The following is a 26,554-nucleotide window of genomic DNA, read 5'->3' as shown; positions in this document are numbered from 1 at the left end:
CTCAATCAGGAACTAAGGAGGTGGAGATTGGAGTGGACTACGATGGGTTTATTTACCTGGCCTTTGAGGCGGACGAAATGACCAACGACAGCAAGTTTGTCTGGAGCAAGAACTATGGCGAGGCGATTGATGCCGGAAGAGTCAGGGTGGAGACCAAGAATAATAAGTAAGGAGAGAATTATCTGTGTGCCTCTGTGTGTGCGTTTGTGTTTGCATGTGTATGTAGGCCTATGTATGTGTGTTTGTGTGTATGTGGTAATGTGCATGATCAGCTGTGTGTGTGTCAAGTTGTGTATGTGCTCGTGTGTGTGCGTGCGTGCGTGCGTGTGTGTGCGTGTGTGTATGCGTCTTGAAATTCCCCTTGGGGATCAATAAAGTATCTATCTATCTATCTATCTGTCTATCTCTGTGTCCATGTGCAGGTGTATCATGATGCTCTGGATCTCCCTACAGGTGCGTTCTGACGTTCCTTGAGGCGACTGAGGAGGACCTGGGCCTGTACACAGTGGAGCTCAGCGACAACCCTGAAGTCTCTTCCAGCTACACCTTCACTGCGGAGGGTACGCCACAGCCCTCCTCTCCCTTCTGTTCCCGATCCTCCTCACTCGCTCGCTCACAACCCACTCATCTCATTCTCTGTTCTCAGAACAGAACCCCGATGGTGCTCACTTTGCCATGCTTTAATCCCCACTCTGCGGGTTCCACTGCACCTTTTGTAGGCCTGTACACAGTTATCATTTGCACACACAATTCACAGCAATTTCCACACGTCATGCTCAAGTGATGCATTATTTTGCAGCAGCAGCAGCCATGCACAAAGGTAAACCAAGAATAGATGCCAATAAGTGCCTAACCACTTCACATTAACTGGAGGACTGACTGACTGCGTTTGTAGAGGATCTATGTAAATGTTGAATATTCATAAAGTTGCTCAAAGTGATTTTTTTTTGATGCGTTTATGCTCGATACCCACCGACACAAGCTTCAGCTCTGGGGCACAGCTGGGCCGACGTGCCTCCCTTATTGGAGTCAGCCTCATGAATCATTCTGCTCGGGAAATATGCATCTGTGTCAGGCACAATGCAGATGTAAATGTACCACTTAGCCTCTCAGAAATCTCTCTCTCTCCCCCCTCTGTCTCTCCTTCCCTCTCCCCCTCTCTCTCTCTCTTTCTGTCTCTCTCTTTCGTGTTTCATTTCTCAGACCTCGAGCGTCTCAGAGAGCTGGGCTGGCACATCCTACACCCATGTAAGTGAGATAAATGGAGGTACTTGACTGGGGCACAGCTAATGAATTACCCAGCCTCCGTGCATTTGTTGTCCCCACAATATTTATGCCCCCCCCCCCTCCCCCCCTCCGAAAAGCTTGTGTCATTTCTTGGTTTTTGCCCCTCATTTGCATGTTTGTTTATGGTCTTTTCTGATTCTGGTTTGTGTTGATGTCTCTGAACACGTGTTTGTTGGATGCTGTGTCTGGGTCAGTGATCCAGCTGAAGTCAGGCTGGCAAGTGGAGGTGTCGGAGCAGGGTAACGTTCGCCTGTGGCTACAGACTGAGCCCCTGTCCAGCGCTGCTGAACTGCATCTCATCCTCAATGACAGAGAGATCTCCAGCACACCGGTAGATATGAGCACACACACACATGCACGCACACACACATGCACACACACACACACACACAAACACACACACACACAAACACACACACACACGCACACGTGCACATGCACATGCACATGCACGCACTCACACTCAAACACACACACACACACACACACACACACACACACACACACACACACACACACACACACACACACACACACACACACACACACAAATGTGTACACATGAATACAATGGATCAATGAGTAAACTTGTCAATTGTGAATGTGAGAAACTCCATGTCCCTGTATTCTGCAAAAAAAAAGGTGCCCTTTCTATCCTAATGAAATCCCAGTGTCAGGCATGCTGTTTACATTCACGGGCTATAATTTAGCCAAAGCAAACAGATATAATATAATCATTCGCCTTTAAAGGTTACACATGGCTACAGTGTTATGAAACTGCTCTGAAAATAGCAAGGATTGGAGATGAAGTAGAGGGCAGCTGGGCCATGTGTCTTAATCTTACCTGGGGATTTAGCACTTTCATTATGAAATGGTTTACGTGCGCAGGGTTTCATAACGTTTGTTGTAGGCAGCTTCATTCATCTTAAACTCTTTGTTTCAGACACTTTCAGTGTCCCAATTTGACCCTGCTGTGATCTAATCGGTAGAAAGCATTAATGTCATGCTATTAGGATGCTCTGGTTCAATTTCTGTTCAATTTAGAAAGACAAAAGCTGAAATATAAGTGGATATGTAAGAGGATTAAATAAAAAAAGAAAAAAGAAAAAAACAATGTTTCTTGGGGACAATGTCAAGGACATTTACAGTGACAACGTCTGTGGTGGTGGTAGTGAGTATCTTTTCAATTGTCCATTGATGTATTGGATCTTGTCATGTCCTGCCACGAAGGCCCGCAAGATCAACTTTGACAAGGCCAATGGTCTGGTGGAGATCTTGTTCGACCAGCTGTCCAAGGAGGATGAGGGCTCCTACACTGCCCAGATGAGAGACGGCCGTGCCAAGAACCAGTTCACCCTGGTGTTTGTGGATGAGAGTGAGTTCAGCAGAGTTTGTATAGGGCCCCAGTGAGAGTTTGCTATTGAGAATGTGTTCAAAGGGCAAAGGCGTGCAGAATGTGAAATCATGTCGTTTGCATACACTACATAATATGTGTCTGTGAAACCCAAGAGACCAGATTATGCACCAGGATCATAATGATCAGGTCATGAACTAACCTCAGGCCTCAGGTGAATAATGTAGCATTTGTATTCAGTCCTGTCTTAACTCACTGCATGGACATTTGGCATAGGATTATGTCCTTACACATGGTTACAGATACATTTTCTGGCCAAATGTATACTGGTATTATTACAATAACTCCCAATTTTAATTTAATTTACAGAAAAGGTGCATTGGTCTTGTCACATGTAGTAACTGTTAATCAGATCAATGTGACTACAGTGTGACAAGATAACATCATTTTGAGAGGTATACATCATAAATGTACATTGTTGCATTTGCCGTTTACCAAAAAAATAATGTTTTGTCTTTTCACAGAGTTCCGACAGACTTTGGCCAAATCCCAGGCTAACAGGCGGGACTGGAAGAGAAAAGCAGGTGAGTGACCTCCAGGGCCATGCACCTGCCCGAGTGCCCTCACCTCAGAGCCCCCCGCCCCACCCCACCCCCCGGCCCCCGGCCCCCGATCACAGCTCTCCATCAAACAGTGTCAGAGTACTGAGGGCCACAGGCCGAGTCGCTCCTGTAGCAGTGAACCGGAGAGACTTCCATTACTCTGCCTCTATTATTGATGTGGGGCCCCCTGCTACATGAAACCCACACTCTGTTTCCCAGAATCGCTTCTTGCCACTGAAGTGTGCAAGTCGAAAGTAGCTTTCCTTTGACTTTTACAAAGCAGTTTTTCAAAGCACAAATGCATAAAAGTTGTGGGACGTATTTCATTTTGTCTTATGGACAAAGTAATCGTCTGATATATTCAGAAAGGTACTCTTTGTCTTTTCTCTCCAAAGGACCTCACTTTGAGCAGTTTTTGTCTTGGGTCGTGACACCAGAGTGTGAGATGATAATGTCATGCAAGGTAATCCATCACTCTGACAAAAATGTGTGTGTGTGCATGTGTGCGCGTGTGTGTGAGAGAGAGGAAGAGAGAGAGCGAGAGAGAGAGAGAGAGAGAGAGAGAGAGAGAATGAGATGGAAAGAAACCTTATTCACTAACACTAAATGGATGCAAAAATTGCAGAAAATGTAACCTGTTCTGAAAGCGTTTCTGACAAACAAAAGTTTCAGAGTCTGTGTGTAAACGTGATTACGTAATACAGTGTGAGGTTGTATTCTTTTTTTATATCATCAACACAGACTCAGTTTGCAAAGGTATTAACCGCATTGTGTATAAGCTGCAGGACAGTGTTTTATGCTATAAAAGAACAACACCATATTGATACCGTATTACTGTAACTGCCCCCATGCATTAACCTCATAGCTGAAGACATTTTGCAAAAATCAATGTATAGGCCATGGCCAACAGTTGTGAAATTACGGTAATGTGTAAGTATACCATTTGAGTGCAGGTGACCAACATGAACAAGGACACCACTATTAAGTGGTACAAGGACGGGGTGGAGATGAAGGGGGTGGTCACGGACATGAGCCAAGGCGTCAGCACCCTGACCATTCCTCAGGTGTGTGGCGTCGCTGCACACACACACATATACAGTATACACACACACACACACACACACGCACCCCCCCCACACACACACACAAACACACACACACACACACACATAATCATAGTTTGTGATATGAAACATTTAAACATAAACATTTAACTGTGAGTAACAGAATGTGAATACCTAGTAGGACTGTATATTGATATGTCTAACAAGATAATATGTCTGTACTGGTATAAGCAATTTCTGTTACACGTATAAAATCAAATAAATATAATTATAAAAAAAAAAAAAGAAACATTTACATAAAATTAATCTAAAAGATCTTTGGTGTAAAATGATACTTAGACCTTGTTGATTCTCAGTTGATGTTATGATGATGACCAAGACACGTTCCTCCACCAGGTGACTAAGGGGGAGGCCGGCGTGTACAAGGTAGTGGTGTCGGACAGCAGAGGGGAGGACGAGAGCGTCCTGGAGCTGTTGAATGAAGGTGAGTCTTGTGACTGACCAGTCAGTGACCACTCATCAATAAGCTTCCTGCTTGATTCTTCAGTCTGTCACCTCAAAAGCTGCTGCCACTCCAAATGCCGTTTGTGTTTGTGATCGACAGAGTTCGACCGGCTCATGCAGCACCTGAGCAAAGCCTGTGGTGAGTGTGTGTGTACACCCCTTTTCACTTTGGGAATTTAATTCAGTCTGGAAGAGAGAAGAGAGTAGACAATGTTTGAGTTCAGCCTGGAACAGATGGGGCCTTCTCCTCCTCTTACATCAAGGGCTCTTATGCTCTTGTGCGTGCATGTGTGTGTGTGTGTGTCTGTGTGTGTGGGTGAGGGTGTGTGTGTGTGTTTGTGTGTATGTGTGTGTGTGTGTGTGTGTGTGTGTGTGTGTGTGTGTGTGTGTGTGTGTGTGTGTGTGTGTGTGTGTGTGTGTGTGTGTGTGTCAGTGTGCGTGCGTGCGTGCATGTGTTTGTGTTTGTGTGTGTGTGTGTGTATGTGTGTGTGTGTGTGTGTGTGTGTGTGTACGGGTGTGTGTGAGGTGTGTGTGTGTGTGTGTGGTGTATTTCTTTGAGTGTGTGTCCTCTCATGTCTTATCTGTTGTGCAGCCCTGTCTGCTAGTCCAATGAGGATCCAGTGCACTGCCGAAGGCTTCAAGCTCTACTGTTCCCTGAAGTATTACCTGAGCTACCTGAAGACCAGCTGGCACTTCAAGTGAGTACACCCATTCAGGCATCTCTACGATTCAAAGCCTTGAGTGTTGACAGGCAAAACGTGACACGACGATCAATCTGTTGCCAGCCTTCCCTGTCCAACACTGTCCTGCTGTGGCATTTCTCAATGAGATCTACTTGTGCGTCTTAACAATATCACTGTATCACTAAGGCATTAAGCACATCTTTTTATATGTGAATATGAATGTGAATTTTCTAATTATTTTACATTTTTTAATGGCCGATGTTTCGGTACACAGCCTTTTCTGAACCTTGATAAAGGCTGTCTGCCGAAACGTCGGTCATCAAAAGATCAGAGTGTGCGGCCGGCTACTCTGCTTATACCATCTTGAACAGCATGTTGTGTTGTCGTCGGCCTCAGGGAGAGGAGGATTGATCTGGAGGAGAGGACAAAGCCTGGAAGCAGCATGCTGAAGCTGTGGATCGAGATCTTCCAACCTACTGAGAGCGATAAGGGGAAGTACTTTCTGGAGATGTTCGATGGTGTGGACACTCACAAACGGTCACTGGACCTGTCTGGCCAAGGTAATGAGCCTCAGCATGGCATAAGCTATGGTTAATATCCCATTTGAAAATGACTGGGCAGATGACTATAAATATGATGGCCATTATAGGCAATCACATTTTGAAACACACACTTGATCTCTCTCTCTCTCTCTCTGTTTCTCTTTTTGAAGCATTTGATGATGCCATGTTGGAATACCAGAGACTGAAGTAAGCTAGCTTCCATGCTTTGCATGTTCACATTGGTAGTCCTGTTGACTAGTGTGTCTGATGTATGCCTGCCTGTGTGTGATTTCAAGTATTTTACTGCATGTCCTTATTAGATGACGCTATCCTTGTTTGATTTTTTTGCTGGAGTGCCATGCCATGCCAATGTGCTGTTTAGCGGAATGGGTATTAATTGTGTGATTCATTCCTCTCTTCAGGCAAGTTGCGGTGGCCGAGCGAAGTAAGTCCCAGTTTATGTAATATATGCAGTCATTCCTGCTCTTATATAATCTGCGCTGCGAAGCAGCTAAGTGGGAGCACTGCAGATGTCTAATGTAATCCTTCTTAATTCGCCTCCCCGCAGACCGAGCTCGAGTAACCAAGGGCCTGCCTGATGTGGTGGCCATCAAGGAGGAAAAGGTGCGATGTGGAAATTTAATGAACCATTTCATGTCTGTGTGAGACTTGCAGTTCTTGGAATGAGAAGTTCAAGTGTGAAATGGATTACATCCATTTATAGCATAAAAATGAGTCGAAGCTGGCCATGTACAATACATTTGCTGTGAAATTCTTTCTTTGAAAATCGACCTTGACTACATGGGACTCAAGGACACTTCCAGAACACAAGGCATTATTTATATAAATATATTTATATTTGTAATATGAACCATTATTTTATAAACTCTTTACAGTTCTGCAGAAGACAAAAGATTATAATACTATTGTTCACATTTCCGCAGTGTTTTTACGGTGATCTCAATCGTGATTTATCTCTTCTTATCTATCTATCCACTATAACAGTCCCTGTGCCTCACCTGCTTTGCTGACGGGGAACCAGCGCCAGAGATGTTCTGGCTGAAGAACGACAGAGAAGTAGTCACCAGAGACCAGTTCCACGTCGCTAAGGAGCACAAGTGCTCCACCCTCACCATCAACAAAGTCACTATGGAAGACTCTGGCAACTATAGCATCTTTGTACGCAACCAGTATGGCACTGAAACGGTTAATGTGACCGTGAGTGTTTATAAGCACGGGGAAAAGCCTCGCTCTGATGCAGTGGAGCTGTAGTGTCTGCTCTTTGGCATCTTCATAGTAGCTTTCATGAAAAAAAATCATTAGGAAACAGATGCACCTCTTACATTATTGCTTGTTTGTGTTACGGTGCATTGGTTTTTGACAGCAACACCCAAATAAAAATAATAATTACAAAAAATATATACATATTATTTGTTTTTCTCCATCCCAATAAGAACAAAAATGAGAGAGAATGTGCTTTTCTATTACCTTTTGACAAACAAACGTATTCTGAAGGATCAAAGTACAAAGCAGAACCCACCAGTACAAATTCTGCTGAATTCAAATACATTAGATACAATTGTGTATGTAAAACAGCCTCTGGTCTCGCTGACACCGGGAGGTGTGAGCACGACTGGCAGCATACCGTAGACCAGTGATTCTCAAACTTTTTACAATGAGTACCACCTCAGAGAACAATTGACTCTTCAAGTACCCCCATTATGACCGGCATTGAAATACGGTAGCATAGTCCTATTTAAATATATTTTTCATTGTACATACTGTTTTGATTCGTTTTTCAAGAAAGATAAAAAAAAACTAGTCTAAATGTAATATTTGTTTCATTTTTTTATATATATATAATTTGAAGTGTTTATTTTAAATCTTCATGAAAAATAAATAAATAAATAAACATCTTGGAGACTGAGTAGGCTACCACAACAGAAAGTCTGCATACCACCACTGGTACCCGTGCCACAGTTTGAGAACCACTGCCGTAGACTGTATGTCCAAAACATACAATGATGAAAAAGAAACCCACATGCTTACCATAACTATTGCCCTCATTCAGAAATCCAATTACTCCACGATTGATATTTCATTATGCTTTTCATGTTAGTCATATATTATAGACCATTACACAGGATATCTGACACTACACATGTCTCTAAGTCACCATAATGTATGCACAGCAGCCTGTGAAATTGGCCACAAATGTAATCATGTGTGGAGGACATTCTGTGCTGTAGGCCAAGAGACACATAGTCATTCATCATCTTCTCTTAAACTGTGTGAAGAAAGTCATTTCAAAATAGATCTACATTAAACTCTCACCCTGTCTCTACTTTAGGATATTACAGCTGATATTACAGCATTTCATAATGCTTAAGGCATACTTGATGTATTCATTATGCAATCCTATGTATTTTGTGCAAATAGTAAGCAAACAGTCCTCTGTGTCATTCACCCATGTGTGGTCATTTTAACCATTGATTTCCCAGGCATAGCCTCAAGTTTGGGGTTACATTTCCCTTGCATGAAATGTTGCCTTGTGGGAGAAAAAGAATGAATAAATAAGCAAAAAAAAGACCACACTACAACAATTTAAGCTCTTGAATAAACATCAATGGGTGAATGTGTGGAGTCCCTCTGCACTGCAGTTACTGCTGCACGTGCACACAACCATCAGATTTTCATGTCACCTATTCTTTTGTGAGCTTTGTGATGCTTATGGATCATGTTTCAAGTGTATGCATGCAAATCCTCAGGTCTCAGGAATAGATCCTATATGTAAACTTGTTTGAATGATTAGACGTATTAATTATAGATGAATAATTTAATGAACTTCAGAGTTCCTTTATTGCGCTGGGAATCGGAGCTGTGCAGAGGGGGGTGAGCAAGCGAACTCTGGGTTGTTCAAACAAAGGCCACTCCAAAGAGTTTAAGCGTTAATGATTAGATGCACTTTGAGAGGTACACCCAGCTGGTATAAGTAGGGCCCACTGGCCTGCTCGTCTTCACATTGTGTTGGGCTTCACACAGCTGTCTCAGGCTCTGACCCATTTGGTGAAGGGAAAACTCAAAGGGGGAAATTAACCGCAATCCAATATGGCCTTCAACGGAACATGGCAAGTGTACACACAGGAGAACTACGAGAACTTCCTCAAAGCCCTCTGTAAGTCTTAAGTACAGTACTGTCATTTGGTTACAGAATGTGTTTAACCCTCCTGTTGTGTTCCTTTTATGCTTATTAATTTTGTGTTCCCATGCAGTCAAAAACTACCGCTGCATAATAACTTGTTATGAATCCATAGTAACACATATATCATCAGACCTTTGATAAAGGTCATTTTGATCGACCTTCGTATCAACTTAAGCTCTGTTGGATATTACGTTTTGAACATCATTTGCTATTTATGGCCATCAGGCCTCATTGACCTGAACTCAATCAGAAAGGGGAAGATATGAGGAAAGGCTCCAGAGGGGGGCTAGCATAGAGCCAGAGAGGGGGAGTGAGGGTGTGTGTGTGTGTGTGTGTGTGTGTGTGTGTGTGTGTGTGTGTGTGTGTGTGTGTGTGTGTGTGTAAGTGTGTGTGTGTGTGTGTGTGTGTGTGTGTGCGTGCGTGCGTGCGTGCGTGTGTGTGTGTGTGTGTGTGTGTGTGTGTGTGTGTGTGTGTGTGTGTGTGTGTGTGTGTGAACGTACAGAAGTACAGATACAGTCCATCTGATAAATATATATATGTGCCTGGAATCAACTAATATACAATGACCATTTTCACAATTTCTAATGGTCAGTCATCTTTGACCGGGAATACACATGTGTTCTAAAGTTAAATAAAACACCCAAATTGTGAAGAAAATTGTACAAAACTGTTTTGTGTTCAGATGCCCTGTGTTAACAAAGTCGGAGTTACAACAGCTATAAATATACTTGCAGGGCATGTGCATACAGTATTCAGTGCAGAATAATACAAAACATTCTTGAGCAACTTCAACCACCTCTGCTCACACAATCCTTGCTTCTATTTTATGTGACACCAGTGACACCTAATGGTTTGAGCTCCAAATGAACTGGGTGATGAAAATATTCAGTGCCTCCTCTAAGTGTTTATCTCCCTATTTAGCTCTACCCGACGATGTCATCAAAATGGCCAAGGACATCAAACCTATAACTGAGATCAAGCAGGCTGGCAACGACTTTGTCATCACCTCAAAAACCCCTCACCAGTCTGTAACCAACTCCTTCACCATTGGCAAAGAGGCCGATATCACTACCATGGATGGGAAGAAGATCAAGGTATTGTATTGTTAAGATGTGGTGGAGTGAATTCAGATACTTGATGCAAAAAGCAAAAACAGAAAAGACAAAGGACCTGATAAATGTATGATACTTGATGTGATCATGTTACTTGGCATAATGTTGATGGCATATTATTTGTACATTTTAAGACCAAATTGGTAACTGAATATCTGTAAAAGAAATGAATGTCAATTTAGCTCCCTCATATACTGTCCCTTTTTAATTCTGTTTTCACCTGTGTGTTGGCAGTGCACTGTCCAGATGCAGGGAGGGAAACTCGTCTGTAAGACAGAGAAGTTCTCTCATGATCAGGAAATTGTTGGGGGAGAGATGGTAGAGGTCAGTGTCACTTTTTAAACTAATCTAATTCAGTCAAACACTTATTGCCATCATTTGTTAACTCCATCACTTTGTTTCCTCTGCAGAACATGACAGTAGGAGGAGTAACCATGGTCAGGAAGAGCAAGAAAGTATGAGAATTTTCGGAGGACTTTTCAGGATGATATTTAAATAAACTTTGGCATATGACACAAAAGTGACCTTTGTATTTATTCATTAAAAAATCAAATAAAAAATCCATATGAAAAAAAACAGATGTTCTTATATTTTAGCTCTGGGCCTAGGCCTACTTCTTCCAGATTTCTCACACAATTAACAAAACATGAGCCTAGAAGTCCGTGCGCAAGTGTGTTTCTCCCTCTTGACATTATTTCTCTAGAGAACTAATGCAAGTTAATTACATAAACTTAAAATGATAACGACATAAACCAAAAACCAAAAATAGCCTTGTTGGCTCCAAAGCACGTCAGGCAAGAGGCGTGGTTTGGGTTTTGCCTGAAAGGACTTTGGTTTTGATATGATCTAGTGACGTGGTGGATGCACTCTGTTTGCGCATGCGTCGAGGGCACAATTGACGGTGGCGACGTGTGCTAGGTGCTTGTCCCTGCTTTCCTGAATTTGTGAGGATTAAAGAATATTAACAATGGCCAGATACCTAAGGCCACCAAATACATCTCTCTTCATCAGGAACATTTCTGACGAATCCAGGTAAGACCTTGCAATATGATTAAGCCAAATGTACCGAACTGAGACGATAGTTTCGATAATGTTAGCTTGCACACCTGTGCAGAGTGCAGACTGGCTCAGCGTTGGGGGCCTCCATATTAGCTAGCAGCTAAAACAGAAACAAGTCAGACGTTAACGTTAAGTGAATAATTTCCACACGTCGATGTCGTTGCGAAGTCAGATACTCACGCTAACTATTACATCTCCCAATTGTATTATTTCGATAAGAATACTTACATTTAGCTTATGTTTATATACAGTGATCCGATTACTGCGGAAATCGTAACGGTATAGTGAAACTAGAGATAGCTTGCCTAACGTTAGCTAGAAAAGCTACGTTAGCTAGCTATAGCTGCTAGCTTGCTAATGACATAGTCTAGCTACGGTTTGTTTAGTTTGGTCAACGTGCATTGCTACACAACCGTAAAATTTGTGTTTTTGAAAATTAGCTCAGTTTGGGAGCACAAGTATTATTAACTTTGTCCAGTTAACATTATTGTCGGATATTTCCTCTGGCTATTATGTGCTGGTCTTCCGTTTCAAGCCATGTTGGCTAATCCAAAAGGTTAACATTTTACACTAAAACATTAACTGTTTTGAGTTCCATGGCAACCCTGGAATGGAAGTGGGGAACATTTAGTTTTAAGATGTTGTTGTTATTATTGCACTTGCATCAAGTACGATGCGGCTATATTAATCTACCTACTCATGTTTACTTACGATAGGTCTTGACAAAAATCAGTCGCAAGTACCGTTGTGCCTGTATTTGGCAAAGTGGCACACAAGCGTCCTAAAATAGAACCAGCATTGGCATTTCGATCGCGTAGACACTTGTAGGGGTGGGCGGGGTTTGATAACTTTTTGTCTAATTTAGTCTGACCTAGATGTCATCCCCGAATATTGTATAATGTATAGTATCTTTACCGCGTATCAAATTAATCATTTGCGCACAACTTAGAAACCTAGCTTGCGCCTATCCGTGTAATACGAGCTTGGTTTAATACATTTTTGCGGAGAAAGAATTCAGACCCTTCCGACTTCTAAACATACTCCTAGTTGAAGTGTCTCTGTGTTTGTTTATTTACAATTCTTACCCTATGTGTGAGTGACGTGATTTCTGTGAAATCTAACATGTTTACAGGTTGTTGGGGTCCATCTCATAAGACCACTTTTACAGAAACTGCCTTAAGGGTTTTTTATGTTTTAGCCAGTTGAGTGAATGTCCTGTTATTTCACGGTACTTTAGGCCAGAGGATTTGCGTCGTGAGTTTGGTCGGTATGGGCCTATTGTAGATGTCTACATTCCTGTTGACTTCCACACTCGTCGGGCAAGAGGATTTGCATACATTCAATATCCTTTGTAGCCTCTGATACCTTCTCAGTGTGATTCCTGAATTTTGCATGAAAAGGTGGATTGCCCTTTATATTGTACCATGTAAGACCCGTATACCGCATCATGAATGACCATTGTGGGTGAAAAGGGAATGTTAACATCATTATATTTGCATTACATTTTGGCAATGGCTCCTAACTGCAATTTCTTCTGTTGTTGCCTCAGAAAATGTAAAGACATACAGTTCTGGACACCCTCCCAACAAAGATCGTGTAAAGACCGGTGTAGAGTAGATTCAAGCCCCAAAGAGACCGTAAGGATTCAGGCGTCAAGAAGTAGAAGGGAAAAGATGAAAGAGAAAAGTTAAAGCTTGAAGATTCAAAGAGGAACAAAAAGGGGACCAGAGTGGGCGTCAAGGCTTCGATATGTGCCAAAGAGAAAAGAACAGAAATTATGGGGAGAAAGTCAAGCAGGAAATTCAAGCCCCCTCCCAAGGTCCTCTGGGAAGCACGTAAACAGCATAAAGGTCAAGCTGAAGGTCAAAGGTCAAGCATATAAAAGGTAACAAGTCTTAATTTTGTATCCTACCCAAGCTAGAGCGAATGCATTTACATCAAACAAAAACTGTTTCCCTTTTAAATATTCACATTTCCCTTTTTTAATTTTGATTTACCATTTATACAAATCAAAAAAAGGCTGATTTTATCTTGTAGCTGTTTGAACATCACAAAACAAGTCAGAGAAATATATATATATTTATGCATAAGCCTTAACACCCTGTCATCGCTTTTATAAGCCTCCAGTGGTATTTTGTTTTGCTTGTGTAGTGATGACTCTATCTAGCATGTCACTATACCCTTTCTTGTGCGTCTGCCACTGACTGCCATGTAAATTAATAGCAGTAAAGCTGAAATGCTTTTCGTCAAGATGGTAGTCCCTCCCCCCCACCCTGAACCCCATTATTCTCTATTAGCACTACACCACTCCTTTTGTCCCAATGCAAAACCTTAACCCCAGCAGCAAGTTTGAAGACGTGCGCGACGCCGAAGATGCTCTGCACAACCTGGACCGCAAGTGGGTGTGTGGCCGCCAGATTGAGATCCAGTTTGCCCAAGGAGATCGCAAAAGTGAGTCTTTGCAAAAATATAAAGCCAGGGTTATGGAGCAGAAATTTGTCCAAATGTGTTTCAATAACATTATGAAATGTTTTCATAGCAGAGAATGTTCTGTTGAGCACATTCTCCTTGTTTACAATAGCACTACCATTGATTTGGGTCACACAACCTGTTTGCATGCATGGGGATGTAATATATGGGATGGTGGTTAGTAGCCAGAAAAGTTGTGGGTTCAGTTCCTGGCTTCCACCGTTGTGTCCTTGAGCAAGGCACTCAACCCAGAGTTGCTCCGATGACAAGGGCCCTTGTAATGTAATTAATATTGTAAGTGGCTTTGGTTAAAAAGCGTCTGCTAAATCTAAATGTAATGTCCTCCTGTGTGTAACGTCGTCATCTCCCTGCAGCCCCAGGCCAGATGAAGACAAAGGAGCGGCACTCTCCGCGCAGCTTCTCGCGCTATGACGACCATGATCGCGACGGCAGGCGTAGGCGCTCCCGCAGCCGCAGCTACGAGCGTCGCCGCTCTCGAAGCCCTTCGTACGAGCGCAGGCCCCGCCGCTCAGAGAGCCCCAGAGAGTAAGAACAACACACACACACACACACACACACAGTCTCCATGTCCGAAAGGCCATAGCCTAAGCTAGGCCTAGGCTACAGCTTCCAAGCTTCAAGTGCTCAGGGGTTTGAATCCAAGCAGCAATCATTTCCCTATTCCACCCCATCTACCTCTCCCACTCTCTTCCTGTTAAGCACTCTGAGTGTTTGTAATCAACCTCAGTGGGATTTCACTCTGTGTTTTTCCTGTTGCAGCTCACGATCATATGGAAGGCGCAGGCGCAGCCGAAGCCATGAGAATGATCGGTAGGCCACACACACACACTCTCACACACACACACACACCTCTCTCTCTCTCTCTTCTGAGGGCTCACACCTATATCATGGGATGTTAGAGTCAAAGGGTCTGATGACTTGTGGAGACCTTTAACATCAGAGTAGCCAGATGTTTCACACCTCTCTTCACAGCATGGTGTCAGTTCTGTATCCTACTGAGCTGTTGACTTGTCAACCCTTTTTCTTTGTGAGTGTCAGATGTTTGAATGGCCCTCTGTTCACTAGGGTGGGAGGGGAGTGCAGCTTTTAACAGAAAATGTGAGCCATAGATGTACTGTTTAGCTGTTCTGTCCTATTTCTGTCTCATTAAGTCAAATCTTATGAAAGTTGTGAATTACTACTACTACTTCTACTAATTACTACTACTACTACTACTACTACTACTACTAAATCCCTTCTTTTTAAGAGTTTCTCTTAATCTGCCAGCTACTTTTAGCCTCAATAATCGTTGTGAATACAAGTCCGGATTTATGCCAGGGTTTCCCCCAGAAAATTTGTTAGTTAAGGTGGTGTCTGTCCAGGGGAAGGGGGCGTTGCCGTAGCGTCCCCGCCGCATCGCCGCCACTGCCCTACGATGGGGGGGGGGGGGGTTGAGACTGTTGGTTTGACAACGACCGAGTCTTTTAGGAAGCAAGTCTGAGTCGAGACCGAGTCTTAAAGGAGTCAAGGCCGCATCAAGACCAACCAAAGAAAGAGGTTTTCATAATTTACATCACCAAGGATCATATAACAGTTCAATTCCCAAAGGGTAGAGAGGGGATTGTTGGCTACAAGAGCAGTCTAGCACACACTTGTCTAAATCACTTCTTTTCTGATTTGCTTTAAGACAAGGAGGTCAGCTGAAGTAAAAATTTAGTAGGCTGTCAGCATTTCTTTAATGTTGAAAATGTTGAATTGTGACACTAATGACAGCAATATACCTGGATTTCACATTCATTGTATCAGATTTAATTGTATCAGCAACCAATTAAACATCATTAACACAATTTAGACAATATTATACCTTAAAAGTGTAAGTTTACAACTCCAATACAGGGCCTTTTGTATCTTTCAAAACCTTTGCACTGCTCAGCATAGCACCATAGGATATATTTTAAAGCCAGTCAATATTATAATATTCTATTAAAACCAAGAATATTTGTAATGGTGGATATTTTAGAATATACCATGAAATAAAGATGAAACTGTATGAAAATGTAACATTGCGACTGTATGGTAAAGTTAATGAATTGTGATTTAGTAGCCTAAAGCTGCAATTCTTTGATTGAAGCTGTATATTGTGCGTGCCTGTTGCTCATAAGAGAGCAGGAACGTTTTTAATGCTTTTTAAAACATAATTAGCGAGATCGTACCGCATTGAACGCTAATATTTTGTCACTAGCAACCAAATCTGTCATCTGTCAAATAGCCTACAGTTGCATGTTCAGCTCTGAACAAAAACATTCAGGAATTATTTCTACAAAACGGAAACGTGCGTCCCGCCCGGTCGGGATGAATGAAACTGGCATGGGAGACAAGAGGCTACATTTTAAAGTTTAAACTAGCCTGTGTAAACCTCAGACAATTTCAGAATTTTACAACACGTGAATGAATAGCCGTCACAAGTTGTTGTTAGCTGTAGGCTAGATGGCACAAGTGTTTGTCACAACAAATTACAAGATGCAGTGGGCTGTGCATTCATAGACGAGTGATAAAAAAAAAAAAAAAAAGATTTGCGCTCAAAAGTGTTATGCCGCTCATCCCACACATTTGGTAGATTCAACGGAGAACCATTCCTGTGAGAGTCGTCAAATCTAGCTAGGTTTAGGCTGTGTTTGCAGTCACTCTGAGATATGCGTGGCAGTGGAACCTGATATTAAATACTCATGCTGAATGAGCGCGTCGCCTGTGCGCATAGGCCAACTCGATTTGAAAAAGTTTGTTTTTTTATGCGTTCTACAGAGAAGGGAGACTAGCGGCTACGGTTTGGAATGACAGGGAGAAAACATGACAGAGTAATACGGCGAATATCACTATACATAATATTTATTTATTTATTTATTGAAGACGCTAGTTAAGGCGGCAGCCCTGTGTTGTTAAGGCGGCCGCCTTATCAGGAAAGCGCTGCGGGAAACCCTGTATGCTATCCAATTTGGAATGCGTATGTTAATTGATTAAGTTAATTGCGTGAGAAAACGTGTAATCTTCGATTGGTAAAGCTAGGTGTGATTAGTGTCTGCTTGCCTAGTGACTCATTTGGCTTAGAGACACTTCGTAGTCTGGGGATTTTCACTAGCAAACGTGTCATATAGATGCCTTTTACAAACTCACACCTCACCCCATTTAGAACCTCATTCATTTTCGTATAAAGTTTTTTTTAAACTGAATGTTGAAATGCTAACACACACAAAAAGAAAAAACAAGCTTACGGTTGTTTTCCCCACTCTGTTTAGATTCTACGTAAATTCTTAAACGTTTCCTTGTTGCTTCAGCATGTGTATTTTGTAACTCTCTTGTTCTCATTCAGTATTGCCTTCTGATTGGCTGTCCACAGGTACAGGCCCCCCCAGCGCGAGCACCACCGGGCACACCGCGGGGGCCCTGCCTCTCGCAGCCGTTCGCCGTCCCACTCGCCTTCCGCCGACAGGTTCAAGGCTAAGGGCCGCCGCTCCCACTCGCCCTCCAAGTCCCCAAGCCCTGCCGTGGACGACTTCCGCCCGACCTCTGGATCCCGCGACTCTCAGAAGGAGTCCCATGTGCGCTCGCCGTCCCGTTCCTGTTCGCGCTCCGTGTCTCGCTCCAGATCCCGTTCCCGTTCCTGGGCTGGACGCAAATCTGGGGGACACTAAGACACCCCGGCATCTCTTCCCACCCCCATCCCACCCGGGACACCTCCATTTGACCATTTTCTTACAACCGATATCACGTATTACATGTATAATATTCAGATACTGTATGGAGTGATGCTAGGCACTATACATCTTTAGTTAAAACAAGCTCATGAGTTTACGACTTATGAGAAAACAGGTTTGCAAAAAGAGACATTATATTTTGACACATTTTGAAACAGCGTCATAACATTGAAACAGTGTCCTGACATTTTCCTTTCTTTCTTTTTTTTTAAAAAGAAGATTTTAATTGTCTCTGTGATTAATCAGAGATTGCAACATTTGGTACATTAAGAAAATCTGAGTAAAATCTTAAAAGCTAAGAAACCCTTTTTCTTCCAGGTCTACAGAAAACATTAAAGTCTGGGTTAGTCTTTTGTATTATAAATGGAAACTAAAGTTTGTGCTGAAGCCAGTAACATTATGATGTGGCCATTTGGTGGTTGATTCTTTGTAAGGTTTTGTAAGGTACATAGTTCTAATCTACACATCATAGATATTGGCTCTTCCTCATTTTGCAAAGCATGTCAAGCTTGAGATCGCATTTAAAAACCTGATGCTGTCTTTTTTTCTTTTTTTTTTTCTTTTTTTTTGTCACTTTAATTTTGTTATGCCTACTTGTACCATGTGTTGACCTGTCAGGAACGATATATATTTTTGGGAAAGTTGTACTAGAGTGAAGTTTGTTCCATCTATGTTTCTTACTTTGTTTCATATGTCAATAAAGAGATTTTTTTTTCTAAATCTGATTTGGTGGTCTTGCCATTTAACATGGACAGCACATACAAAAGGAGATTGCAACTGCAGATTTGGTGTGGATGTAGTGCCCGTACAAAAATAGTTAGTTTAGGAAAGAACAAAATTGAACCTGTATATGTTACAACATATTTGGAAATAATGATGCAAGTATTTGGGTTTAGTGAAATGTTTTCTTTCCCTTATTGTGGGTATGACAATGCAGTACTACTGTTTTGTGTTATAGGTAAGGATTGGTTGTTTTTGTAGGCAGGTAGCCCTATTGTAAGAGTGTCTATTCCAGACATGGAAAGTCAAGTAACAAAATGTACTTGCCAAAATACATTTCAGAGCAGAATTGGTGTGATTATTCGCTCCAATAAGGTGAAACTTATTGAATGCGACGTGGCTGCTCTTAAATCATTGGTCGGTATATTGTACTATTCATTGTGTAGTAGATCATGGTAATTCAGTTTTTTTTTTGTCAGGGAAAAGTCATGTAATGTTACATTTGACTTAGAGTGGGAACCCTGCCCTTGCGGTATTTGGTTGGTTGATTCAATATTGTTCCCCAGCTGAGCTAGCCAGACTGTTTAAAGTTTTGAACTCTTTTCTTTTCTTAAAAAAAAAAAAAGGTTTCCTATGCATACAAGGTGTTAAAAATCTCACAGTGCCTTAATGACCATATTTTGAATAGTCCTTCAAATAATGTAATAAGTGCAGATCCTAGCACAAAAAAAGTCAGAATTCACATTCATCAGTGTTCCACAAAGAGTTGGTTTAGGACTTCTACTTTACAACACGTGTACATTTGATGCTGGCAACACTTCTGAAAAAAGCTGGGATTGGGACAAAAGAAGCCTGGGGAAGTTGTGAAATCCTGAAGGGGAGCCACACATGTCAAAACTAGCTGACCATGACCATGACTGGGTATTTAAAAAAAATAAATAAAAAAAAGCATCCCAGACTAGGCAGTCTCAGAGGAAGATTCAAAGGTAGCCTATGTATAACGCCATGAACAACGAATACAGAATAAGACTAATGCTCCTCAACATGAAATGGCAAAGAATTTGGGGAATTCATCAACTGGCCTAGTACATAAAATATTATGTACTAATGCAAGCGAAAGGCATTAACCAATGATCTTTGGGGCCTCAAATGTTACTGCATCAAAAACATTGGTTTCTGTAACGATAACCACTGTCCGTGAACAGTCTGATGTTCCATCTGCAACTGCTGTTTAACACTACCATGTAAAGAACCCATTATGTAGACATGATACAGAAATGGCCTGTGTCATTTAAGATGTAGGCTACTGAGGCAGGCAAAGCAGAGAATTATCCTGTAAATAAGGTTTTTTTTTTCAACCAATTTCCTTCTCAACAACTCATTGTTACACTATTGTGTTGTTGTGTGTATGTTAAATATAGGGTTTATGATTTGCAGGTTAGAATAGAATTGCATTTATTTTGACTTTACTTTTTTGGAAAGATTGTAAAAGCTGTTGCCCTCGTAACCGCATTCCAACTAAACCAGGCACATCTCCCGAAGGAGGTTTACTCATGTTTTCAATAGAGGATGTGACATTTTAATTTAAGTAACGGAATGGGCATCTCCAACGCTTTATCCTTTCTGTGCTTTTGGAGAACCTTCCCCAGTAAAGAAAGCTGTTAAAGGAGCTTAACTTTGCAGATAGTCATCGAGAATAATTACCAGATCACCCAAGAAATTGTAAAAGAAAGCATTAAGTCACTAATCTGCTTGCAAATCCAAATGCATTATGAGGGTTTGGTCAGTTAAAGCTAATGTGTGAAGCTGTACAGTAAATGTAGTGTTATTGCCTAGAACCTTTGCCTACTGGTAGCAAAGAAAGTGTTGCACATGTTAACAGCAACCATGAAACACACAGACAACAGTTTAGGGGGGAAAGGGAAAGGGTTTTATTAAACTTTTCTTTTTTTTTTCAAATTTAACCAAATTTAAAATAGTGCTTTCATTTATTTAGGTTTTTTTTTTTGGTGTATTTTTTTAGATCAAATTCGGTTGGGCAATTTAACTCATATGGTGACATGACAAAGTGGGACAAAATTCAAAGCCAATTGGTAACAGGACACGGTTGTAGTGGTCAATTTGGAATAAAGAGATTATTACATGTATGAACAAGGTTTTAGGATAGGGGCTCAAAGGCCAAAGTATAAAAATATACATTTCAAACCAAGACAAAAAAAAAGGGGGGGGGGGGGGGGGGGGGCAGAGATAGTTACCAGCCAGCGGAAGAATGGCTGATATCCAGCTCTGTTCAGTCATACACATTGATTGAGAAAACAAGGCATATGGTGGAAATGTCATTAGATCATAGCAACAATTTTGATACATTTCAAAGCCTACACAATTGTGGCTTGAAATTGACAGTTAGCAATGATATTCAACTAAATGGCTTAAATCATGGAACTTAATCAGGAAGGAGGAAAGGGGAAAAAAAGAAAAGAAAACATACATGTAACAATCCCTTTCAAAGGTCAATTTTTTTTAACAAGGCTTAAACTTAAAGCTCATCATTCTCCCTACACTGTTCATTATAGAAAATTAAAAAAGAAATAAAAACATGTGCAAGATCACTGGCAACATGGCAGTGCAGGGGTGTTGACACGTGCTATAGGCAAGTATTTTCTTTTTACTTTTTTTTTAACAAAAATATTCTTCAGCATTTCTTAAACTGAGTCACGGCCTTTACGTGACCCTTACATTCAGTGTTATTACTAAAAAATACTTTATCAGCAGGTTAAAATGATCCTGCATAAATGTACATATGCTACAGTTTTATACATTTCATTATTTACATGGCTCTTTCACTATAACATATTACGATGTCTAATTGCTTCGTTTTGTCATCTTTAAGATGGCCATTAAACTTTTCCCGTTCTGCAAAGAGATGGATGACCTCATCCAAAAGTTTGCCTCACGAAAACGCATGCTCACACACACGCAGACACACACACACACTCACTCACCCTTTCACTCACTCACACACACACACACACACACACACACACTTTAAGAGACAGCAGATTTCGTACCCACTGCTATAGGCAGTCTGGGCCTGTAACTTCTAAGACACAGTATACAACAGCAGTGCAACATCATTTTTGTAAGAGATGGGGCAGTGTGTAATGCCTTGGGATATTGCTCGCCAGTCACCAGTGTGACCTTTAGTACTCTATATGTAAACATAACCCAAACCCTTCGGCTCAAGCCCTCTTGTGCCAGGTTCTGCGCTCTACCCACCCACCAACTTTCCCTGCGCCACCGTTTCAGCTTCAAAGCCTCCACTAAAGAAAGGGTAAAACAAAAAAAGAAAAGAAAAGGGGGGGAAAAAGCCAACAGGGCAGTGGAATCAATACAACTGATACCACAGCCCTCTTCCGCGTGGCCTGCCGTGGAGGCTCAGAAGCTGCTGGAGCAGGATAAGCTAGGAGGTAACCACACTGATTGCATTTCAATAAAGGAAGGACACGGGAGCAGAGCAGTTCCCAAGGTGAGCCGCCAGGTTGTGGCCTATATGGCACTTGTGACCACACCCATTTTGCAGAGGGGGGAGGGGAGGGGAAAAAACAAAGTTGGAATTAATGTAACTGCTTTGGTTTACCCAAAATAAGAATGAGAGAACTACTACGGCACGCAATTACCGCAACACGAGAAATGGACACAAAAGAAAATTGGCTACCGTGTAAGCTGTTGCAGACCTTGTACAGTTCCAACTCCTGTAGTGCAGAGCGCACAGCGCTGTACAATACAGAAAAAACAAAACAGTAAAATACAGGAGTTGTTGGCACAGTACAAGGTCGCTGTGCCACTGTCTCATCTTTAAAGTTGCTTTGAGGCTGTGTTCACATGTGACTTGCACTGACTAAAGCTGCATCTCTCCACACGCACTGAGCTCACGTCTCCCTGCAGAACCAAGTGGCTTTAACTTCCCAGCATCAGCAAGAGATGAAATGAAAATGCAGAAATTGGGGTGCTTCACTAGAATGAAACTAAAAACGCTGATGTGCTTTAGCACCAAGAGGTCTGTAACAAAGAGACCAAAAGCAAACGCCTCAAGTTCAACTAACAAGCTAGAGGGTGGGGGGAAAGCATGGGAAGGGAAGCGGACTTCCATGGAGATGGACTGTAAGGAGTGATCGTTTGTGCACTAGGCTTCCCAAAAAGGAAGGAGGGGGGGAAATGATTGAGAAGAATGAAAACATCTAACGGCCAACGTAAAAAGAACAAAACAAAAGAACAGAGCAAACAAAGAAGGATATCCAGTTCATCGTTCATCACAAAAACGGGTCCCATTCAAGTATTCCGAGCCCTCTCTTGTAAGACTGCAACGCTGTAATACCTCAGTTTGGGCTAGCTTTAAAAAAAATTAAAAGGGCAAGTGACCGCTCACAAAGGCAAATCTGTAGAACTGCCACTCATCCTGCAATACCTCGGATCTAAAAATAGGTCTAAAAATGCATTACAGTGCTGCTGTGTTGCAAGAGAGATACGGGAGCCAAATGGAACCCCAAGATTGGTATCTGAGTGGGAGTTGGGGGGTGTCCACCTAAGCCTGAACCTTGAGGAGGCTCTTCAGCTGGAAGGCCATCATCTCACGCCCGTCACAGGGGCCCATGGGAAGGGACATCCAGTGGCTAGGGGGCTTGGGCAGAACACTGGGGGAGGGTGGCTCACTGAACTTGGGCCCGGCGTAGTTCTGGTTGCACTGAAACGCCAGCAAAGAGTTCAGGTGGGACATTGCGCCCTCCAAGTTCTGGTTGTGGGTGGTGGCAAATCGGACAGTGGCATTCTTCTTCTTCTCTGCCGACGCGGCCTGCCGCGTTTCGGGAGACCAGGGATAGCCAGTGCCCTTCTCCACCCTGCGGTGGCCATGGTGGTGGGGCCCGCCTGGGGATCCGGTAGGTGTAACCATAGGCACACCATTCTGATCACGGCTCCTTTGCTTGCCCCGGCCGAGCTGGTGGTTCTTCTTAGGCACAGGGCGCTCCGGGTGGGCAACTGGAATGTTGTATCTCTCGCCACCTCCCATTTTCACACTGTGTGTCACCTGAAATTTGATGTGGGGGGGAAGCAACATTTAATCAAGGGCATGTAGCAAATAATTCAAACAGTTTTGTTTTCAAACAAAACAACAACATTATTGAAATAAATTATTATTTATTTCTACAGTGTTGTCATTTTCTGTGAGAAATGTTATTATTAACGTCGATCTCTAAGGCACTGAATGTTGCCCTTGACACGAAACGCTGAGACGACATGGAGATAAAATCAACTGAAAAAAAACAACATGTTATCTGTATCGTGCAAAGACTGGAAGCACAATCTACTAAAGACTAATAAAAAAAACAGGCTTACTCGGACATATGTGCAAGTAACACTGCCCTATTGAACCTTATAATGTAGTCTCCGATTCTGCAGTCGGTCGACAACAAAGAAACATCTAGGCTACGTGCAAACCAGCCAGTCGCGTCACGGAACAGCCCCGTCTACCATCCCCCACTCGTTCTTGTTTGCTAGTTCAGCCTTACCTCTTTGTTGTCAAAAAATTGAGTACGTGGATAATTTCGCTTCTTAACTTCTCTTCACCAACCGGGCTCCAGGTCCTCGAAGTAGTACTAAATCTACTTCTCGCTGCACATTTATGTCCAGCAAGATCTGACGTTTTCATGTGCCAATGAGCGGTGTTCTGTCGTGTTACCGAGCTGAACATCAATTCACCTCGGCGCACGGTGCTCTCAGAAGTCGGCAAACTGCAAGAAATAACGATAATTGGTTGTCAATGACTGTTCCCCAGCTGATTGAAAATGAGTCGCTATAGTGCAGACAAGAAAATCGCACCAAAGTAAAACTTAAATGTTGTCAACAGTTGACGTCAGCCCTTCACGGTAACAATCCTTGAGCTTTTTCGAATGACCAACCCAATGAGATCAGGAAACCAACGGTTCAAACATGCAAATGGCAAAAAAATACTATCAAGTAGAAAAATGTATGTTTTAAAACAAGAGAACAGCCTTCATGTAAATTGTTTTGCTGCGATTACGTAAAAGGTTTAGCTACGCGCTAACGTTAATCGGATTCGACGACTGCACCGATGGCTGCTACGCAAGAAAACAATAGATGTTCGACAGAAACGGACAATCATAACATGAAAGGATACTAATTTGTTATACAGCACAGATAACAGTGTACTTAGGAACAAGCCAAAGAGTTTCTCTAAAGTGTATATGGAATCAGTCTCCTTTTTCTGGCTACGGACCAAAACAAAGAACTCAACTCAACATGGCGTCCATAACATCGAATGAAACCATGAAACTAAGAACGGCGAAAAGGAATCTTACCGACTTCCTCAGGCTTTGATGGTTAAAGCCTTTCGTCAAAAAAGTTTATGACCCACTGCTTAACTGCTCTGGGCGAAGAAAATGTTAACGTTATGTCAACAAGTTGGAAACCCACGAACGATTTGCAGCGAGATGGTTCGTCTCCTACACTTCCTTCTCCGTCTCCGTCTGAATTGCAACAAAATGGCATCCTAATCAAACCTATGTAGCTCGCTCTTGTTCGTTTTGAACCAATCATTCAACAGTACAGGCAGTGATAGACCAATCAGGGAAGAGAAAGAAACGGAACAACGCCTGTTGCCAGCTGCCTAAGTGTTGACGTCACATTTGTGGGGGGAAGGGGCATTTTTCCGTTCCTCTTTCTCTGGTGCAAGGAAATTCCAGAAATTGAAATACCTCCTCCTTTAGTGTAACGTTCGGTCTACTACGAGTTCAAGTGATAACAAGTGATAAGTCTGATTACATAAGAGTTTTCTAAATATGTTATATAACAAATAAATTCAAATAGCAAAATCCCAAAGTTAGATCAAGTTTGAACAACACAAATGGTCAGTGGTAGCTACACTGACAGATGACTAAAGTTAGACTGAACTAGACACCAAATTATGACACAGATTTCAATAGGCCTACTGACAGCCGTGCCATTTCTTCTATGGCATAGGTGGATTAAGTTGTTTAAAGACTTTTTAAAATTTTGATATGTGACATTTTTTTTGCCACTATCCTTCTCTCTCTCTCTCTCTCTCTCTCTCTCTCTCTCTCTCTCTCTCTCTCTCTCTCTCTCTCTCTCTCTCTCTCTCTGTGTTGATGTTTAAGGCCTTCCTAGTCTCAGGACATTCTCCCCAACATTGCTGAAGCATATGCTGGTAGACTTCTTGTATGGCTACAAAATAACGAAGCCGGTTTCGGCTATGAATGCATTACTGGAATCAAACCAAACATCATGTGAGCATTGAAACAAAGGCAAGTTCCTGTTTAGAGAGTTTATGGCATCTCCCTCAGGCTACAGCCTAGCCTACACGTCAATAAAAAGTGACTTAACACTCACACCTTAACAAGTCTGGGCAAATGGTTTCCTGCTGAGGAGTGGCCCAATACCAAATGACCAAATCTCCTCCCCCATCGACAGATCTTCAAATGTGTCACAGACTAGTAGATGGGTCTTTGTCTTTTAAAAAAATGTAAAGTTGGACAGTTCTGGGTTTAGTCTGATTTTTTTTTTTTTTTAAGTTTATAGGCTGACATAGCCTATATTAAAAAATCATGACTGAGTGTCATTTTCCCCCCTTTGATTGTTTAAAGAAAGAGAAGGTATATGGAGATTTGCAGGTAGGCCTATGACTCTAGAATAACTTGACTCAGTAAAGCCTTATATGCAGACATATTACTTATAAAAAGCAATAATCTCACTGTCAATTAAGAGGGTGGAAGTGGTTGTAAGAAGTTTAAATTGAGAACTAATTGCACTGAAAGGCAAGCAAAAACCTTATGGCAATAACAGCACACTGTTAAAAGGCTTAGCATGCTTTTGTTTAGTTGGCAATGCTGTGCAAAGCTTTTTTCTGCATTTTGTGGGCTGGTGCAGCCCACCACAAGCACGGTGCTTTGCCTAGGCAGCTAGTTGGAACCACAGCTGTGTATCTCTTCTTGACATGGCCATATGTGAACATTGTTTTGTAGATGATATCAGTTGCCTCTTAGAAATCGTTCTAAAATGTATTTAGCCTAGTCTAGCTAAACTAAAGGAACATTGTGCAACGCAATTAAACTTTTGTTTTTTTTTTTCAGTAGATGCAGTATCCAGCACTAACCTGCAGTGGGCTGGCTGCT

General features: G+C 42.1%; 4 protein-coding genes across 6 annotated transcripts in view; 3 read left to right on the top strand and 1 right to left on the bottom strand.

Moving 5' to 3' along the window:
* The window catches only part of myom3 (myomesin 3), a 45,480-nt gene extending 38,027 nt beyond the window's left edge, over positions 1–7,453 (top strand). The window contains exons 22-37 of the mRNA XM_062539349.1: positions 10–166; positions 454–560; positions 1,204–1,248; positions 1,482–1,618; positions 2,518–2,662; positions 3,166–3,225; positions 3,639–3,706; positions 4,197–4,307; positions 4,704–4,791; positions 4,912–4,950; positions 5,404–5,509; positions 5,891–6,054; positions 6,207–6,243; positions 6,459–6,481; positions 6,605–6,660; positions 7,042–7,453. Coding sequence (XP_062395333.1) covers positions 10–166; positions 454–560; positions 1,204–1,248; positions 1,482–1,618; positions 2,518–2,662; positions 3,166–3,225; positions 3,639–3,706; positions 4,197–4,307; positions 4,704–4,791; positions 4,912–4,950; positions 5,404–5,509; positions 5,891–6,054; positions 6,207–6,243; positions 6,459–6,481; positions 6,605–6,660; positions 7,042–7,308 — 1,610 coding nt within the window. The 3' untranslated portion in view covers positions 7,309–7,453. The remainder of the gene's footprint in view (positions 1–9; positions 167–453; positions 561–1,203; positions 1,249–1,481; positions 1,619–2,517; positions 2,663–3,165; positions 3,226–3,638; positions 3,707–4,196; positions 4,308–4,703; positions 4,792–4,911; positions 4,951–5,403; positions 5,510–5,890; positions 6,055–6,206; positions 6,244–6,458; positions 6,482–6,604; positions 6,661–7,041) is intronic.
* A 1,595-nt stretch (positions 7,454–9,048) lies between these two features.
* Positions 9,049–10,870, top strand: fabp10a (fatty acid binding protein 10a, liver basic). The gene is made up of 4 exons (XM_062539348.1): positions 9,049–9,211; positions 10,160–10,332; positions 10,585–10,674; positions 10,761–10,870. The coding sequence occupies exons 1-4, from the start codon at positions 9,145–9,147 to the stop codon at positions 10,809–10,811; spliced, it is 381 nt and encodes a 126-aa protein (XP_062395332.1). The 5' UTR covers positions 9,049–9,144; the 3' UTR covers positions 10,812–10,870.
* Positions 10,871–11,223: 353 nt separating this feature from the next.
* On the top strand, positions 11,224–18,355 carry srsf10a (serine and arginine rich splicing factor 10a). Of its 3 annotated transcripts, XM_062539345.1 has the most exons (6): positions 11,225–11,382; positions 12,647–12,751; positions 13,757–13,860; positions 14,253–14,424; positions 14,659–14,709; positions 17,273–18,355. In XM_062539345.1, exons 1-6 carry the CDS (start codon positions 11,318–11,320, stop codon positions 17,565–17,567), a joined length of 792 nt encoding a protein of 263 aa, XP_062395329.1. In that variant the 5' UTR covers positions 11,225–11,317; the 3' UTR covers positions 17,568–18,355. The 3 variants fall into 3 exon arrangements, with proteins under 3 accessions (XP_062395330.1, XP_062395329.1, XP_062395331.1); XM_062539346.1 differs by lacking the exon at positions 14,659–14,709 and having other exon boundaries at positions 11,224–11,382; XM_062539347.1 differs by lacking the exon at positions 12,647–12,751 and having other exon boundaries at positions 11,231–11,382; positions 12,959–13,860.
* Positions 18,356–20,257: 1,902 nt separating this feature from the next.
* pnrc2 (proline-rich nuclear receptor coactivator 2) lies at positions 20,258–24,912 on the bottom strand. The gene is made up of 3 exons (XM_062539343.1): positions 24,725–24,912; positions 23,915–24,136; positions 20,258–23,433 (listed from the first exon to the last, which is right to left on the bottom strand). Exon 3 carries the CDS (start codon positions 23,413–23,415, stop codon positions 22,933–22,935), a length of 483 nt encoding a protein of 160 aa, XP_062395327.1. The 5' UTR covers positions 23,416–23,433; positions 23,915–24,136; positions 24,725–24,912; the 3' UTR covers positions 20,258–22,932.
* Between the last annotated feature and the right edge of the window lie 1,642 nt (positions 24,913–26,554).

Source organism: Sardina pilchardus, chromosome 6, assembly GCF_963854185.1.
Source record: "Sardina pilchardus chromosome 6, fSarPil1.1, whole genome shotgun sequence".
Lineage (NCBI taxonomy): Eukaryota > Metazoa > Chordata > Actinopteri > Clupeiformes > Clupeidae > Sardina > Sardina pilchardus.
This window is presented reverse-complemented; position numbering and strand designations above follow the sequence as displayed.